The following is a 14,322-nucleotide window of genomic DNA, read 5'->3' as shown; positions in this document are numbered from 1 at the left end:
ATGTCGAAGAAGTTGTATCGACGTTTACTTTTAAAAACGTTATGTAAAGTACACTGCGTGTAACTACTTAACAAGGCCAAAAGATTACAGCAGTATCATAGCGAGGAACTTTAGATCGAGTTCAGAAGAAGCTCGAAGAAATATAGTTGCGATTAGCTAATCAGAGCGGTTTACGACTGTCACAAGACATTTCCTGCTTGTACATTGTAAAACTGGCACGTGACAAATATTACAAACACATAGCACAGGTCGTTTTATTATTGCTCGTTCGTCACAGTTGAGATCTATTCACCTTGCATAACTTGTTGATATTTTCCGATTTTTGGCCCATTGCGCAAGCCGTAGGATCTTGTGAAATTAAATCGTTTGAAAAATGAAACAGTACAAGTATATTTCCAACTGATATTACAAAAAATGTAACGAACGCAAAACGAGATCTCAAGAAAAGACCAATCTACCTTAATCCATTTTTACACAAATATATTATTTAGGTAATAACATCATTCTTAAGAGACAATTAGTAAATAAGCATTATTTCCAAGCTTAAGATAAAGCTTTTTCGAAACTAAAGTTTTATCATACATTTAAATGGGTTCGTTACAATGTCGTTTAACATGAATCATCAAAGTGTGACGAAACTGTTATAAAAATTTCTCAACCAAATATTACGGTTGCTTACGCAGAGAACACATAACGGGAAATATGCCTATTAAGCGAATAGTTAATTGACATAAATGGAGAACTATTCTCTCTTCGATCGAACGATGTTTGCAAAGAATTGAGTTACTTCGAGGCACATGTTACATGCATTACATCTGTTTAACCATTCTATAAAAAATACCGTAGGCTAGATGTATGTGTAGACGTTCACCGTCTACGTGGCCTTATTTTCAACCGCGTTATTTTTAGTAACTGGAACGGGTTAAACTTTGTTAATTTAACGATAATTATTTATTTTAACGAGAGAATGAAAACCTTTGACTAAATGTAGAATTTTATAATGCATCGATGTATCTGTTATTCGCATAAAAAATTTCGACGGACAGTCAGATAAAATCTCTACGAGTTCAAATTTTTTTAATTATTATTTAAGAATATTATACGAGCGTTAGCATCGCTGTTTTATTATTTCAGGTAAAATTAAGAGAGCAGATAATAATTGTAATAACTTTAACATGTATGCTCTTGCCGTTGTTTTGATTTGATTTTATTGAATATAATTATCACTGTTATTGCAAGATAATCAAGACTATTATCTCTGGGCCAACTGAATCACCCTGTTAATTTCTAATAGAAGCATTATCGCATAAAACAATAAACAATTATCGTTGAAAACGAAGACTATGTTTGTGTCTTATTGATACATCTCGTTGTTAAACTGGTAGAAATATCAGAATACTCCGATGTTTTCAAAGTACGAATTGACGCTGGCGGTAATGTATTCTGTTGTTTGCCCTCGTTTATCGAGAAGCATTTTGTTCACTATTGCATAACAATGTGCGATGACGACCGAGAAAGTGCCATGAACGCGTCACCTATTATTTACAGCATAGAACTGAACACCATACTGCTCGTTCGATAAAAGCGAATACAATACTTTTAGCGGGAATATTTGATTTGAGAATGAACGCGAAAACGTATATTCGAACGTGATTGCGTGAAAATTCCATGTTCTAGGTCACCGAAGCCCAAAACAGGAAACAATCGAAGGAAAGTAATCCTTCCATCGAGTTATGAAAAGGTTCTACGAGTAGCGAAACGTGATTACAATTAACGACATAATTCGGACATTAATACTTTAAGCATCGCGTGATAAAAACGAAGTAACAGAAACAGAAACGTGACTACAAATCATCTTTACAAGCTTTTGTCCCGTTCGATGGTTCTAGTTTCGATTACGATTCATTCGATCGTGACATGTCTTCCATCTACGGTATTGAACTTTACTTGACTTTCAGATTATTATTCGTAATTGTTCGTACTCTGATATCAAATCGATGTAGATCTTCGATTAAATCGACGTTACGAAATTTCTTTGCTTAAAAATAAATAAATAAATTTTGGTTTACAAATTGAACTACACCCATGCAAATGATTGTACAATATTATATAAATATGTTTCATCGTGAGAGACAAGACGATAGCGATGTAGAATTGTTTAAGCGTGATTAATTGCTTTATTCCTGAACAGGAGAACATAAGATATATCGTCATTCATAATGAAACTGTAATGTATCGTATTCCGTTATCAACGTTCACCGTTGCTTTACTGTCTTTTAAAAATAACTATTAAATCTAGGTCACTCGACGGTCACTGCAAAATTGATATTCGCATTCCTATTACCGCCCACGAATAGTCTAGCACGGTTTTGTCGCTCAGACAGACAACTTTCTTGTCCACTTAAGAGGAATCTGCTTTCACCGACCGAAAAATTTGCCCATTAAAAGCCGCACTACGAAGAAACGATATATATCAAACTTAAAGCAAAGTCGAAAATTTAGTTCGTCGCGCTTTCTATAACCGGTATTGTGTTTCCTATGTCATCATCTTAACCAACGGAGAATGACAAATATTTTTGTACGATATAGGAACAGGTGTGTCACGAGCGGACACGCGGGTACATGATTCAACATTGTATAGATACAATACAAAATATAAAGCGTATCGATCACAAATAAACTTTTCTTGCATTCGGGACGAAATCGGGGAAAATCGGGACAAAATTTGAATCGCACATCGATGGACCGATCGAGAGGTGACAGGAGACGCGGATCGTCATCTTGTAATCTCGCGTAAAACTTACGATAGTAAACAGTACGACGACGATGATAATACGATACGTCGATAGTTTCTCTAAGTTTGTATAATTTCGATTTACCGCCAGGGAAGGATTTTTCAAAAGCGCGGGAAACATCCAGTCGATGGTGAATCGATCTAATCCGAGCAAAAGTGCTGAGGCGATCGCGTTAAAATTCAGGGATGAATTATAGAAAGGGTACTCACAGTCGTACGATAACGATGAGGTTTGAAATGAAAATCTTGGCGATTGGTTCACGACGACGTGCTCATCTGCGCCACCGATTTCAGCCACCTTGGTTAGCTTCTATTAGACTGCAGCTCGTATTCGCGCCACCTCTAGTGCGCCTCTGGCTGATCCTCGCTTTTCAACTGCAACTATATACGAAGACGAGCTCTATCGGCCAACAAGTGATTCTAGATAGCGGGGCCTCTGCCTGACACTCTCATTGGTTATTGGATCGTGTACTTACTTGTCTTTTAGCGTGATCGTCGCGGGGTCGTCGCTGGGTCGTCGCGGGGTCGTTCCGGGTCGATCTCCACCCCGGGTAGAAAGTTCATGTACATCAAGGAATCCAACGATCGCCTTACCATCCACGTTCATGGCTCTTCGTCTTCTGTTTGCGTATTTCCATACGGTAGTCGAACCCTTGTCGCTCGAACCATGCTAAGCTGGTGCTCGTGAGTGAGGGAGAGACGGTGAACTTGAACTTTGCTTCAGGATCTCGAGACTCGTTTTCGGCCATGTAACATCAAATAACATCAACTATTTTTTCGCTCGTTTGCTCGGTGGTACGAATTGCAGGGATAAAAGATCGCTGGTCGATAGATAGTGAGAACGTATCTGTATGAACGCAAACTACGTGCATGATATTGATACGACGCTAGACGTTTTTATAATTTTTTATCGGCCAACATTTCGCACAATGATATTTTCATGGTCGTAAGGAGGAAAGTGTGCAAATACTTCTATATTTCTTCTGTTTGCTAATCATTCTGGAAAATACGTCTGATTTATCCGCCTATCGCATACACGAGGAAGGGATCGCAGTTACGAAATTGAAAATTTGAATTAACAGTACTTTAATTCTACAATTTATCGTATCTTTCATCGACATGTTTCAGTTCCACGAAATTAACGTGCCGGTTTTAGGATTGGGATTTTAGTGTGAATGTTGCATATATCATTTTGTGCCATTTTTATTATAACATCCTTGTATGTGTATACTTCTCTGTTGAAATACGCGTGTTATTCCTCGAAAAGTAGGAAAACGACTAACTGTTTCCTTGTGGTGTAGAGAGTTCTCCTAAAGATCAAAACAGAATAAAAAATATATAGCGTCTTGTTTTCTAGCTTAGATTTATATCAGTTACAAAAAATCGTAAATATACCTATGATGTGTACATAGACGAGAAGTACGTGACGAGTGGATACAATAGACGTATGAAATACATTGACTTTTTGTGCAATACGTTCGATGTATATTAACAAAGAAGCAAATTAATTGAAATGTCAATTATAACGATGTAATTAATACACTATCTGTAACTGCACATTGGATAAGTATGTAAGTAAATAAATCTGCTTTGACTCTTCGATTTCGATTAGCGACAACAACAAAGAGGAACGGCATAACAAAATAAGACGACAGATCGCGTCAAAACACTGCGCAATTCGAGCAAGCTAGAATACAGTCCGCGATAAAAAAAATAGTACACTCTGTAAAGTTTGTAATAGCGTGGAACAGTACGGAAAGAGTATAGAAAATATTTGTATACGTATTTAGCTATGGATTAATATGACGATAACTTTATTGATTCTAGCATGTAACTATTGTCCCTTGATTCTTAGAATTTCATGGAAGACCCGATAAAATAATAGCAAATATCGCTTCTCGTTTGAACGCGAGCAAGTGACAAATTCTGCAATAAGAAAATTTACAATATAGCCTAGAGACATATTATACGCAGTTTGTAGAAAATGGAGAAAGGCTAACGGATACTTAACATTATCAAAAGAAAGCTACTCTGTCTCGAGGATAGCTAAAACTGTCGATAGAAGTCGAAAAGTTATTCGTTTACTTCGAAGTGCATAGAATTGCATAGCGAAGGAGACGTACGGTGGGCGATCTGAAGTCTTAACAGCAATGGACTCATCGTTATCGATGACAGCAAGGCAGATTGCCGAAGTTGCTGGGATAAAACCGAATGTCATAAATGTCCAAATGTCTTCCAGTATTCTGAGACAACGTGAGCCAGCGTCGTTCGGCGTGCTTTCAGGCGAGCAAGGGCATTAATTAAAGCGGAGTAGGAGAAAGATAGGCGATTGTTACTTCATATTATACAAACAGACGGCCCGTTTTATTGTCCGTCGATTTATTTACGCGAGGAAGCCGCGTACGGGCGACGGACAATGACTGAGACCGACGGTGAAAGTATTTGCAATGGAAGAAAGTGCAAAGGAAACCTCCTGCCAAAGAGGTAAATCAAAAGACGAGATTGAAGTTTGTGGTAGAAAGGAAATATTTTAAATTTTGATTTTTACTGGCTGTACCCCAAGATATAACGCGAAAGCTTAGAGTCGATGCTGCTCGACTGGCTCCTATATCCTGTTTCTTCAGGCCTGCAGGGTTGCATAGTCCCTCAATAACACGTTTGCTACAGTCAGATTTCTACTCGAACTTTTCCAAACAACTATCTTATCTAATGCGTCTCTTCCATATCGCACGACCACGTAGAAAATATCATTGTAAGTCGCAACATCGGAATATCTTCTGACATGCTCTTCCTTCCAACGGGAATACACGAAGCCGGTTTTCTGCAGGTTATGAGCTGTAGAAGACAGATCGAGATTCTTCAAGGCGAAGATACCTGAAGCTTTCCGATCATCCGCAATAATATCCAATACAGGATTTTCTACCGACGAAATTAAATGCTTCTCGTGCAAAATAAGGACACGTTGCAAGCCAATCTGACAACTTCATAAAATCACCAATGACAAATAATAACGAAAATGTACAAACAGTTGAGTCGAACAACATCGATACCGATAACATCAAATGTTTCCTTACATGCTTCCACTTCTAACATCGCAATTCAACCAGTCTTCCCAACAAACGGAGATTACAAATACAGATACATATTAAAAGAGCATTATATCTACATCTACGGAGGCATCAATTGTTCTCAATAATCCTGCAGATAATCCAGTACAAACAAATTCAAACACCGCCTTATCAAAGAGCGGTATTAGACAGTACTTTTAATGAAGAAAGTAAACAAACGTAGGAAACTTTCCAAGGATGCCATTAAGCATATCAGCGTTATGATTAGACGAGCAGAAATCAAGATTAACGATCTTTAATTAAATATTCTTATGGATCTCGTTCAGTCAACCACTTTTTTGGAAAATTCATTTGGAGCTGAAGTAGCTCAGGAGCATACGACATTAATTACATATCGGTACTAATTAAAATGTTAATCGAGGCTTACCCTGTACTAAAGGAACGAAGTATCAAAAATAGAATTAAACTGTCTAATACTTTCAGTGTCTGACGATAATGATTGACGATATATCATGTTGCTCCACCCTCGGTATCAACACGTTGTGAATGTGAACCTGGCCTTAAAGAATCTCTCTCTGCTGTCATACATTATATCTAAGTTATTACATATTAATTATTAATCACGGTATCAATTACGCTAACGACTATCGTACAATGGAATGTATAAATGGCTTTTTACCCCATTTACCTCAACTACGAGTCTTGCTGAATAAATATCAATCGGATATAGTTTGCTGGCAAGAAACCAACTTTAAACTCGCCATCAGACGATTCAAATCAAAGATTATAATTCACTTGTCATTAATCGTAACTCTCAAATCGTTAGTGCAGATGCAGCTATGTTAATTAAAAGTTCCTTAATTACTGAAAAATTGCAAATCATCTCTAATATGAAAATAGTAACAATTAAAGTACGTACATATTCTTAACAGTTACTGATTAAACGAGCTTGAAGTTATGGTACCTTATTAGGCTCTGGGAAAACAGATACCGGAGGATAAAAGTTTTAGAGAAAATTATCCTCAGTGACAATATACTTTATTTATTATTGTTTAGTTCGTATAATAATTACTAATAATAATTACTAATCTGGATAATAATAAATATAGAATCATTTATTTGTAACAGTTTAATAAATAAATTACAATAAATGATAAATACACACACTTAAATAAATACACACAGCCCTAATATCCACCGCTATCTGAGGAGCTTATGATACAGTATGTAAGAAAAGAGTTCTAAACATCTTGAAAGACGTAAGCTTGCAAGGGAATATCCTTCTATTCGTCGAAAGCTTCGTTAAGGCAAAAAGTATAAGAGTAAAAGCAAATAATATCTAACCTGAAAATTGTTCGAAACGGTGTTCCCCAAGGCTCTGTTCTATGTGTCTGCTAACTTGCTTTTAGTTGCGATAAATGAAATCATATCTATGGTAACCTCAGCAGCCAAAACTCATCTGTTCGCAGATAACCTATTTTACATAAAAGAAAAACTGAAAATGTGACGCAAAACTTTCCTCGAGATATCTGAAATAGATTTTAAAACTGGTTTTAAATTCTCCGATGCTAAAATCAAATTTATTGTCTTTTCCAGACATAACAACTCGACCAAAAGTTAAGTTGTATCTTGGCAACTCCGAAGTTGAACAAGTGGATAAATTTTATTAGATGTTCAAATTTTCGCCGTTGTTTGTAACTACAATTTTTCGTGGTATACGCACATTATAAAACTTAAAAACAAGTGTAATACGCGTCTCGATGTTCTAAACGTAATAGATAAAACATCGGCGGCAGATAAACATGTTGTAATAAACAAGTTGCGGTGGCATTGGTAGTTGGTTTGTTAGTGGTGATGGTGCGCTACTAGCGTAGAGCCCGAGATAGGTTCTCTGCTGCGGGTGTAGATGTCGCTGTTGGGGTACTGTTGCTTTTCTTTTAGTTTAGATGCGTGGAAGAAAAATCTAACCTAAGGCGCTAACCACTGCGCTGCCGTCATCCAACTCTAGTTAGTGTCGAGCGGTGGTATTTACTGTCGAGTGCCGCCACAACGTAAAAGTCCATTGTCAGGTCTAAACTGCACCATGATTCAATCGTATATAGCGCAACAAATAAAACCAAAACGATGACTGGCAGCCAAAAACTGGATCCTATAGAGAACGAATGTTACTCTGAGAATAATATCAGGTGTGCACAGAACGAGACTCGCTCTTTTATAATTACATTAGATCGTCTAATCGTACTGCCCTAAGTATAAGCTTCTTCGTGACAAATTTAAAATCTGGAAAATGATAAAATTCACGCCCACTTGAGTTCATAAAAGAATTCAAGCTAATTGACAGATTAATTCAGTACCTACATAATTGATCTTAAGTTGTAGCTAATAACTCTGTAACTAACGCGACGTAAAACTGTAATTAAAAAAAAAAGAACGTTCACGATAACAGCGATTTTTTAGGTTATGTTGGACGTTCGTCGGAATATCGAATCGTGAAAGAGACAATTGAACTGTATCAGTCCCTTACGTACGATTTATAGTTTCTTTGATATATCGTTTATTGATAAAAGGAGAGATGGACAATAAATTATGTGACGAGATAAGAGCTTAATTCCGCTTTCTATGGTTTCTGTAGAATGAAAAAAAGGAGATGCGGAGAAAAATTATACAGAGCATTCGCTTTGATGATCCATACGAGTCTTTAACCATTTCTGATAAGTTAATAAAAGAAGTTGTTATATACGTTTAATACGCAATATAAAAAAATAAACAAGGTTACTGAAATACTTTGTTTCAACAATACAATCAAAGTTATATTAATAGATAAAAGATAGAAGCACCACAAAAATTCCAATAGAAGTGAGTGTAGCACCTGAAAAAGAAAAGATTCGTCAAAAAGATGGATTCGCCAAATTATATTGCGGCATGCAATTAATTTTGATTAACCTCTGCTACAAGTTTCTTGTCCGTTTTTGCAAACACATTGACCGTCCTTGCATTCAAGGTCATTTTTGTTATCGAAGTCTACACATTCGTAATCTTCTGTACATAAATTATATAAAACTGAAAAAGACGTGTATTAATTCATTAAACTGTCTTTAGTTACGAATCATTTCTACCTAAATTATGTAATCAAATGAAGCACGATATCGATTCTTACATCGTGTCTGAATACATTTCCCCGTTGCATTGACGAAATGATAAGACGTGATACACTGGCAGCGTCCATTGATGCACATGGCACGATCAAACGTGTCCTGACACTCATCGGTCCTTTGACAAAGATCACCCACTACCACTGGCCCTGAAACGTGCGATCCATTTACATATAGATTGGTCCATGCGGATCACGAAGATGCTCGTAGAAATTTTGCTAATCGCATCTATTACTTACTAGCGATACAATTTGAAGAATTATTTATATCTAAAATATACGAATCTTTGCATGCGCATATTCCTTGCCTACACACAGCGTTCGTCATCGATGCACATACCGAATCATCCGTGCATGTCAACCCGGCACCTATTATTTACCCCAAATCGACGAATAAATCGTTAAACATATATAGAGTTGTCAGTACACGAGATTTTACAAAGCGATACTCACTAGCGATGCACATCGATTTATCAGGAGTAGGCGAGTAATACTGATCGCACTGACAAGTCATGTGTGTAAGACAAAATGCATGTTGAATGCAATTGCGGTCTCTCTCGCATCTCTCGTCGACTTTTGCGTTTCCATATTCCTGTGTGCCCACTAAAGAACGTGACGATAGAAATACAGTGAGAAGAACAAGTAGACACACAATTATGTTTCTTATCGAGCGACATTTACTAGTTACTCACGTTGAAAACACGACAGCGATTGGAAAGTCGCGAAGAATAGAATTAGCTTGAAAAGTTGGTCGTTCATGTTGATATTCATGGCAACTGAGTAGGCAACTGAGTATGGTCTCGTTAGAAAGGTAAGCAACCCACGCCCTTCTGTGATAATCGTTATCTTTCCGCTTATCTACGATATATCGGACTGAGTGAATCATATGGATCGCGCAATAATGAATGTACCGCTTTTTTTAATGTTTGACCGTCTTCATCGTAAAATGGAAGATGGTAAAAGATCGCTACAAATGATTAGCGACTCAGTCGGTAAAACTAGAGAATACACACGAACACAAAACGGTGTCCGAGCCGGTAGCTGAGAAGACAATCAGGATGGTGGGAGAATATGGTTAATTGTAGTTGTACACGGCCTCGCGTTCGTCAGTCGTGTGCTATCGATGCTCGCTCGATCGCGAACCGATACTTGTCAGTTTGCAGCTAAGCCTGTACCATTTCATACTAAGATTCGAACGTCAAGAATGCTTGCTTCCGCATGTAAGAAATATTTGTTCACCCTGCTGATAGCCATTATGATACACAGTGCAATTACCGAGAATATTGGTAAGCTTTGAAATTTCCTTAAATTAACCTATGTCGAGTTTCAGTTAAATTAAATTAATAAGTTAAGTAAGTTAATTTGCATGAAATTGATAAGCATATGTTAATTCATATCTCAATCTAGTTTATAATTTAGATATTGCATCGATCGAATAATTATTTCGACAAATTGCTATTGATAGCAACCCTCGTAGTTAATTTGAAATTAATTCGCTGCAATAATGGTATTATTAGCACTGTTCATTGCAATTAGAGCGCGTTATATACGTACATTCGAAGGTTTCTAATCACGTATATCTTATGCATGTCGTAATTCTCCCTTTTACCATAATTAGACCTTAGAATCTCCGGCGAATACGATATAAACTTGTGTCAAAGAAAATAAAGTGAATGATTTATGAGAAAATATTACGAACGAGCAATCGAGTCTTCATTCATATATTTTATAAAAATCATTCAAATTTCCAAAAACATACTGTGGTTAACCTATAATATTTCTATGAAAAATTACGAATTGCATCATTCTAATCATTCTGCTGGTTTTAGTCTTAAGTTAATCACGGGATGTATACTCGAAACGCGATGCTCTTGAGAAGTAATTAAACAAGAATCAACTGGATGAAAGCTGTTAAACGCGATTCGTACCATATCATGTATTCAACATGACTCATTTTTTCGTTTTATTTAGATTTTTGTCCTTTGAAAGAATTTTATTTCGATCGATATAATACTTTTCGGGAAAATAAAAGCCCGGTAATGTTCAGCATCTGATTTAACGTCGGTTCGTTTGGAGCAACCGACGTGTCGACATAATGCTATTGGTTCGGAACAAATACGTGTATTATCTCCGTTCTCGTTACTTGTATACAAACGTTGGCAGGTTCTGTTTCAAAATAAAAACGACCTCTTCATGGTATTGAGAAGTTGTACAAGCGATAACACTACACCATCGATGATTTCAGTTCCTTGACATTTAATTCGTCAAGAAGAGTATTTTCAATTCATTCTTCGAGAATAGCAAATTAACGAGGGCAAGAGGAAAGACAATTAAACGTTGTTCAAATAAAATATCATTTGAATTCCTACAAACATCTACAGGGTGGTTGGTAACTGGTGGTACAAGCGGAAAGGGGGCGATTCTACGAAAAGAGAAGTCGAAAATATAGAATAAAAATTTCTTTTTTTAATTTTTTTTTTTTTAATTTTTTTTTAAATCTACAGTGAGATCCGTTATAACGAGACGTGATAAAGTGTACGCGTACCGAGCGAACATTCAAAGTCGATTTTCTCGAAAACAAAGCCTCAAACGAGAAATTTTTATTCTATATTTTCGACTTCTTTTTTCGCGTAGAATCACCCCCTTTCCGCTTGTACCACCAGTTACCAACCACCCTGTATAATTCTCTAATCTAGTTGTCCTACCTCTTACATACACATACAACGTATGTTAGAACGAATGCCTCAATTTTGCTCGTCTAATCGATATAAGAAGAATAGGTGAAACATTTTTTCCAGCGGATTACAAAAGTTGTCAAAAATGCAGAACTGACTTTTTACAGATCCGCCCATCCCTTGTGTAAGTGTTCAAACTTGCGTCGACGATTTGAACGTGACGACAGGCGTAACGTGTACAGATGGATATTGCGTGTGCGAGAACGATGGACAAATGAAGAACTGCTCCAGTAGTAATATACAGCATAACAAAACTATAGGTAGAGTAATATTTTTTGTTGTTTCTCCTTCTTCTGTGTAATAATTTGACCAATAAATGAAAGGCATTGCGTTCTCTTTAGGGTCCACGATATTCCAGACTTGCAAGATAGATCAGAATTGTGGGGTTAATAACACTATTTGCAACACAACGAAGAGTCAATGCGAATGTCGGAAGGGCTACGTTTTATCAAGCAGCAAAAGAGAATGCCTTAAAAGTAAGAACGATTGGTATACTGGAATGCGAGTTAAACTCGTTCGACAACAATTCAGCGATTGATTTGCTTTTGTTTCAATAATTTAGAAGCTGATGCATTGGATTTTCCGTGCACGGACAACATACAATGCTTGGCATACTTACCGAATACGACGTGCCAAAATAACCAATGTACCTGCATCCCCGGATATCATTTTGTGACAAATGCTTGTTACAAAACGATCGGTAAGACAAAAATTTCCTTCCTTCTTCTGATAATTCAAGGAAGCGTCGCTACAAAAATAATCGCGCAAGATGTACCTACAATCGCTTAATATTCACAGATGTGGGAAAATCATGTAACAGATCGGAGGAATGCGCTCACGTGAGCGGTGCTATGTGTACGGATAGAAATGTTTGCGATTGTGCAGAAGCGACTATGATCAACATGGATCGAAAAAAATGTTTGCGAGTCGCGGAAGATATCTTGGAAGAATGCGAGGAAGACGTACAGTGCACTAAAAGCTTCCCAAACACGTTATGCGTTGATCGAAAGTGTCAGTGTCAAAGTGGATATCACTTCGAACACACAGAGAAGCAATGTTACAATAACAAGAGTAGGTTTTTCTCAAGAGTATGGTTACGTTTCTTAAAGTCTTCCTTTCCTTGTACTAATAGAGCAATTGCGACGTTTTACAGAACTTGGTGAGCCCTGTGGGAATATGTACGATTGTTACCAGGAGGAAAATGGAAATGTGACGGAAAAGGCAGTGATATGCGAGAAGAACGTGTGCGTGTGTGCGGAGAATTACGAGAGAAAAGACGATAGATGTGTGAGCAGAGGTAAGAAAAAAGAGAAGATGAAACAGACCTCTACATAGATCGCGTTCGTTTAAGTCGATATATAACATAAAAACAAATAGCATAAAATTCGAGAAATCGACAAAAGTGCTCTTGTCATGTTTTCTCGTGTACGCTTTATTTGTTACTAATCTTTATTTTTATTACAACTATTTTCTAGGCTCGCATCTTCTACCTGTTCTACCCATTTTCCTCGTGACGATTATTTGTTTAATCTCCTTCAAACTCGACTAAACATTTTCGAGCGATCTAGAAATCGTTGCCAGGAAATGTACATGTTCATCAAGAAACGACGTACACGGGAGCAGTTTTGGTATGCAGGCTTCTCGATGACACAGCTGAAACACGACGCGAAATTCAGCACGGAAAGTGAGAAAAAGGTAGCAGAACACAGCGTGGCATTGGATGTCTCCGCGACTGCACAGAGTTACGCGTCGAGTGCATCGAGAGAATAGGCTGGGTGCACCGAGCCGTTTAAAGACTTCCTGCGGCATGCATGCAATTAACGCACTCAAAGCGCGCTATTGCAACTCGTTTTCGTAGCCTCGTCTACCTTGTAGGTCATTTCAATACCAAAGAAGTGGATACGTTTGCCAACAAGTGGAAATTAAATAATCGTCTAACCCAACATATCGTTTCGTTCAAATTTTACCTCGGTGATTACGGCAATATTTATGAGAAACTGATATTCGATCATGCGACGTGAAGCATATTATGACTTGTTTAGACGTCAATCGCTCACATTTGGAATCCCGAAACAATTATAAACCAGGGGTATAGCAGTGTTTTACTCTTTTTATAACAGCCTTACAGTATTTATAGATTTATAAGCGATTAATTAAGCTCTTAATTTTATCTAAATTAGAATGAATGAACGTTTTAAGAACTCCTTATGAGCTTTTCTAAAAGTTGTTTCTCCTTTTTAGTCTCAGTCTTTTAGCTATTTTAGTTTTTCTAAGGAAACAACACATCATCTTTTTACATCTAAGTAAATATGTAAGTAGGCGTCGATAAGTTTCCCACTAATTTCATATCTATCGTTCTCGATATCGTTATACTCAGAATAAGATATTATTTTTTTCGAGTTATTATACTACCCTTTTTAATTTATATACATCTATAAAGAATTACCTCTTCTATCTTGTATCTTGTATCTTGTATTTGTATCTTTCATTACATCATCTCAGTAACGTTCACATCCCGATAACCTTCACAATGAAGAATTGTGTATTTTCAAGCTAGTACACCTTCGTGATGCC

The 14,322-nt window shown here is 37.0% G+C and overlaps 3 protein-coding genes across 4 annotated transcripts in view; 1 reads left to right on the top strand and 2 right to left on the bottom strand.

Annotated features, from left to right (window-relative positions):
* LOC138187697 (peroxidase) overlaps window positions 1-3,887 on the bottom strand; it is a 31,811-nt gene extending 27,924 nt beyond the window's left edge. The window contains exons 1-2 of the mRNA XM_069128742.1: window positions 3,271-3,887; window positions 3,005-3,175 (exon numbers count right to left, since the gene is read on the bottom strand). The gene's annotated coding sequence lies outside the window, so the exon portion shown is untranslated. The remainder of the gene's footprint in view (window positions 1-3,004; window positions 3,176-3,270) is intronic.
* Window positions 3,888-8,675: 4,788 nt separating this feature from the next.
* On the bottom strand, window positions 8,676-10,050 carry LOC138187776 (tenascin). Its single transcript, XM_069128909.1, has 6 exons — window positions 9,706-10,050; window positions 9,467-9,616; window positions 9,254-9,382; window positions 9,020-9,163; window positions 8,806-8,922; window positions 8,676-8,731 (listed from the first exon to the last, which is right to left on the bottom strand). The coding sequence occupies exons 1-6, from the start codon at window positions 9,782-9,784 to the stop codon at window positions 8,676-8,678; spliced, it is 675 nt and encodes a 224-aa protein (XP_068985010.1). The 5' UTR covers window positions 9,785-10,050.
* A 59-nt stretch (window positions 10,051-10,109) lies between these two features.
* LOC138187658 (prion-like-(Q/N-rich) domain-bearing protein 25) lies at window positions 10,110-14,156 on the top strand. 2 transcript variants are annotated; one of them, XM_069128648.1, is made up of 7 exons: window positions 10,110-10,299; window positions 11,856-12,008; window positions 12,090-12,224; window positions 12,311-12,448; window positions 12,547-12,819; window positions 12,902-13,045; window positions 13,224-14,156. In XM_069128648.1, the coding sequence occupies exons 1-7, from the start codon at window positions 10,137-10,139 to the stop codon at window positions 13,295-13,297; spliced, it is 1,080 nt and encodes a 359-aa protein (XP_068984749.1). In that variant the 5' UTR covers window positions 10,110-10,136; the 3' UTR covers window positions 13,298-14,156. The 2 variants fall into 2 exon arrangements, with proteins under 2 accessions (XP_068984749.1, XP_068984750.1); XM_069128649.1 differs by lacking the exon at window positions 10,110-10,299 and adding an exon at window positions 11,694-11,793.
* The last annotated feature ends 166 nt before the right edge of the window (window positions 14,157-14,322 follow it).

This window comes from Bombus flavifrons, chromosome 15, assembly GCF_040668555.2.
Source record: "Bombus flavifrons isolate JBK064 chromosome 15, iyBomFlav1_principal, whole genome shotgun sequence".
NCBI lineage: Eukaryota > Metazoa > Arthropoda > Insecta > Hymenoptera > Apidae > Bombus > Bombus flavifrons.
Note: the sequence above shows the minus strand (reverse complement) of the source record. Positions and strands in the feature narration are given on the sequence as shown.

Excerpts from the sequence above, each read along its gene's own strand:
- LOC138187776 (XM_069128909.1), bottom strand. The coding sequence starts at position 9,784 with ATGAATATCAACATGAACGACCAACTTTTCAAGCTAATTCTATTCTTC. Across the intron at positions 9,617-9,705 it reads ATCGCTGTCGTGTTTTCAAC|TGGGCACACAGGAATATGGA; the intron begins GTGAGTAACTAG and ends CACGTTCTTTAG. Across the intron at positions 8,732-8,805 it reads ACAAGAAACTTGTAGCAGAG|GTGCTACACTCACTTCTATT; the intron begins GTTAATCAAAAT and ends TTTCTTTTTCAG.
- LOC138187658 (XM_069128648.1), top strand. The coding sequence starts at position 10,137 with ATGCTCGCTCGATCGCGAACCGATACTTGTCAGTTTGCAGCTAAGCCT. Across the intron at positions 12,225-12,310 it reads CAAAAGAGAATGCCTTAAAA|AAGCTGATGCATTGGATTTT; the intron begins GTAAGAACGATT and ends TCAATAATTTAG. Across the intron at positions 13,046-13,223 it reads CGATAGATGTGTGAGCAGAG|GCTCGCATCTTCTACCTGTT; the intron begins GTAAGAAAAAAG and ends ACTATTTTCTAG.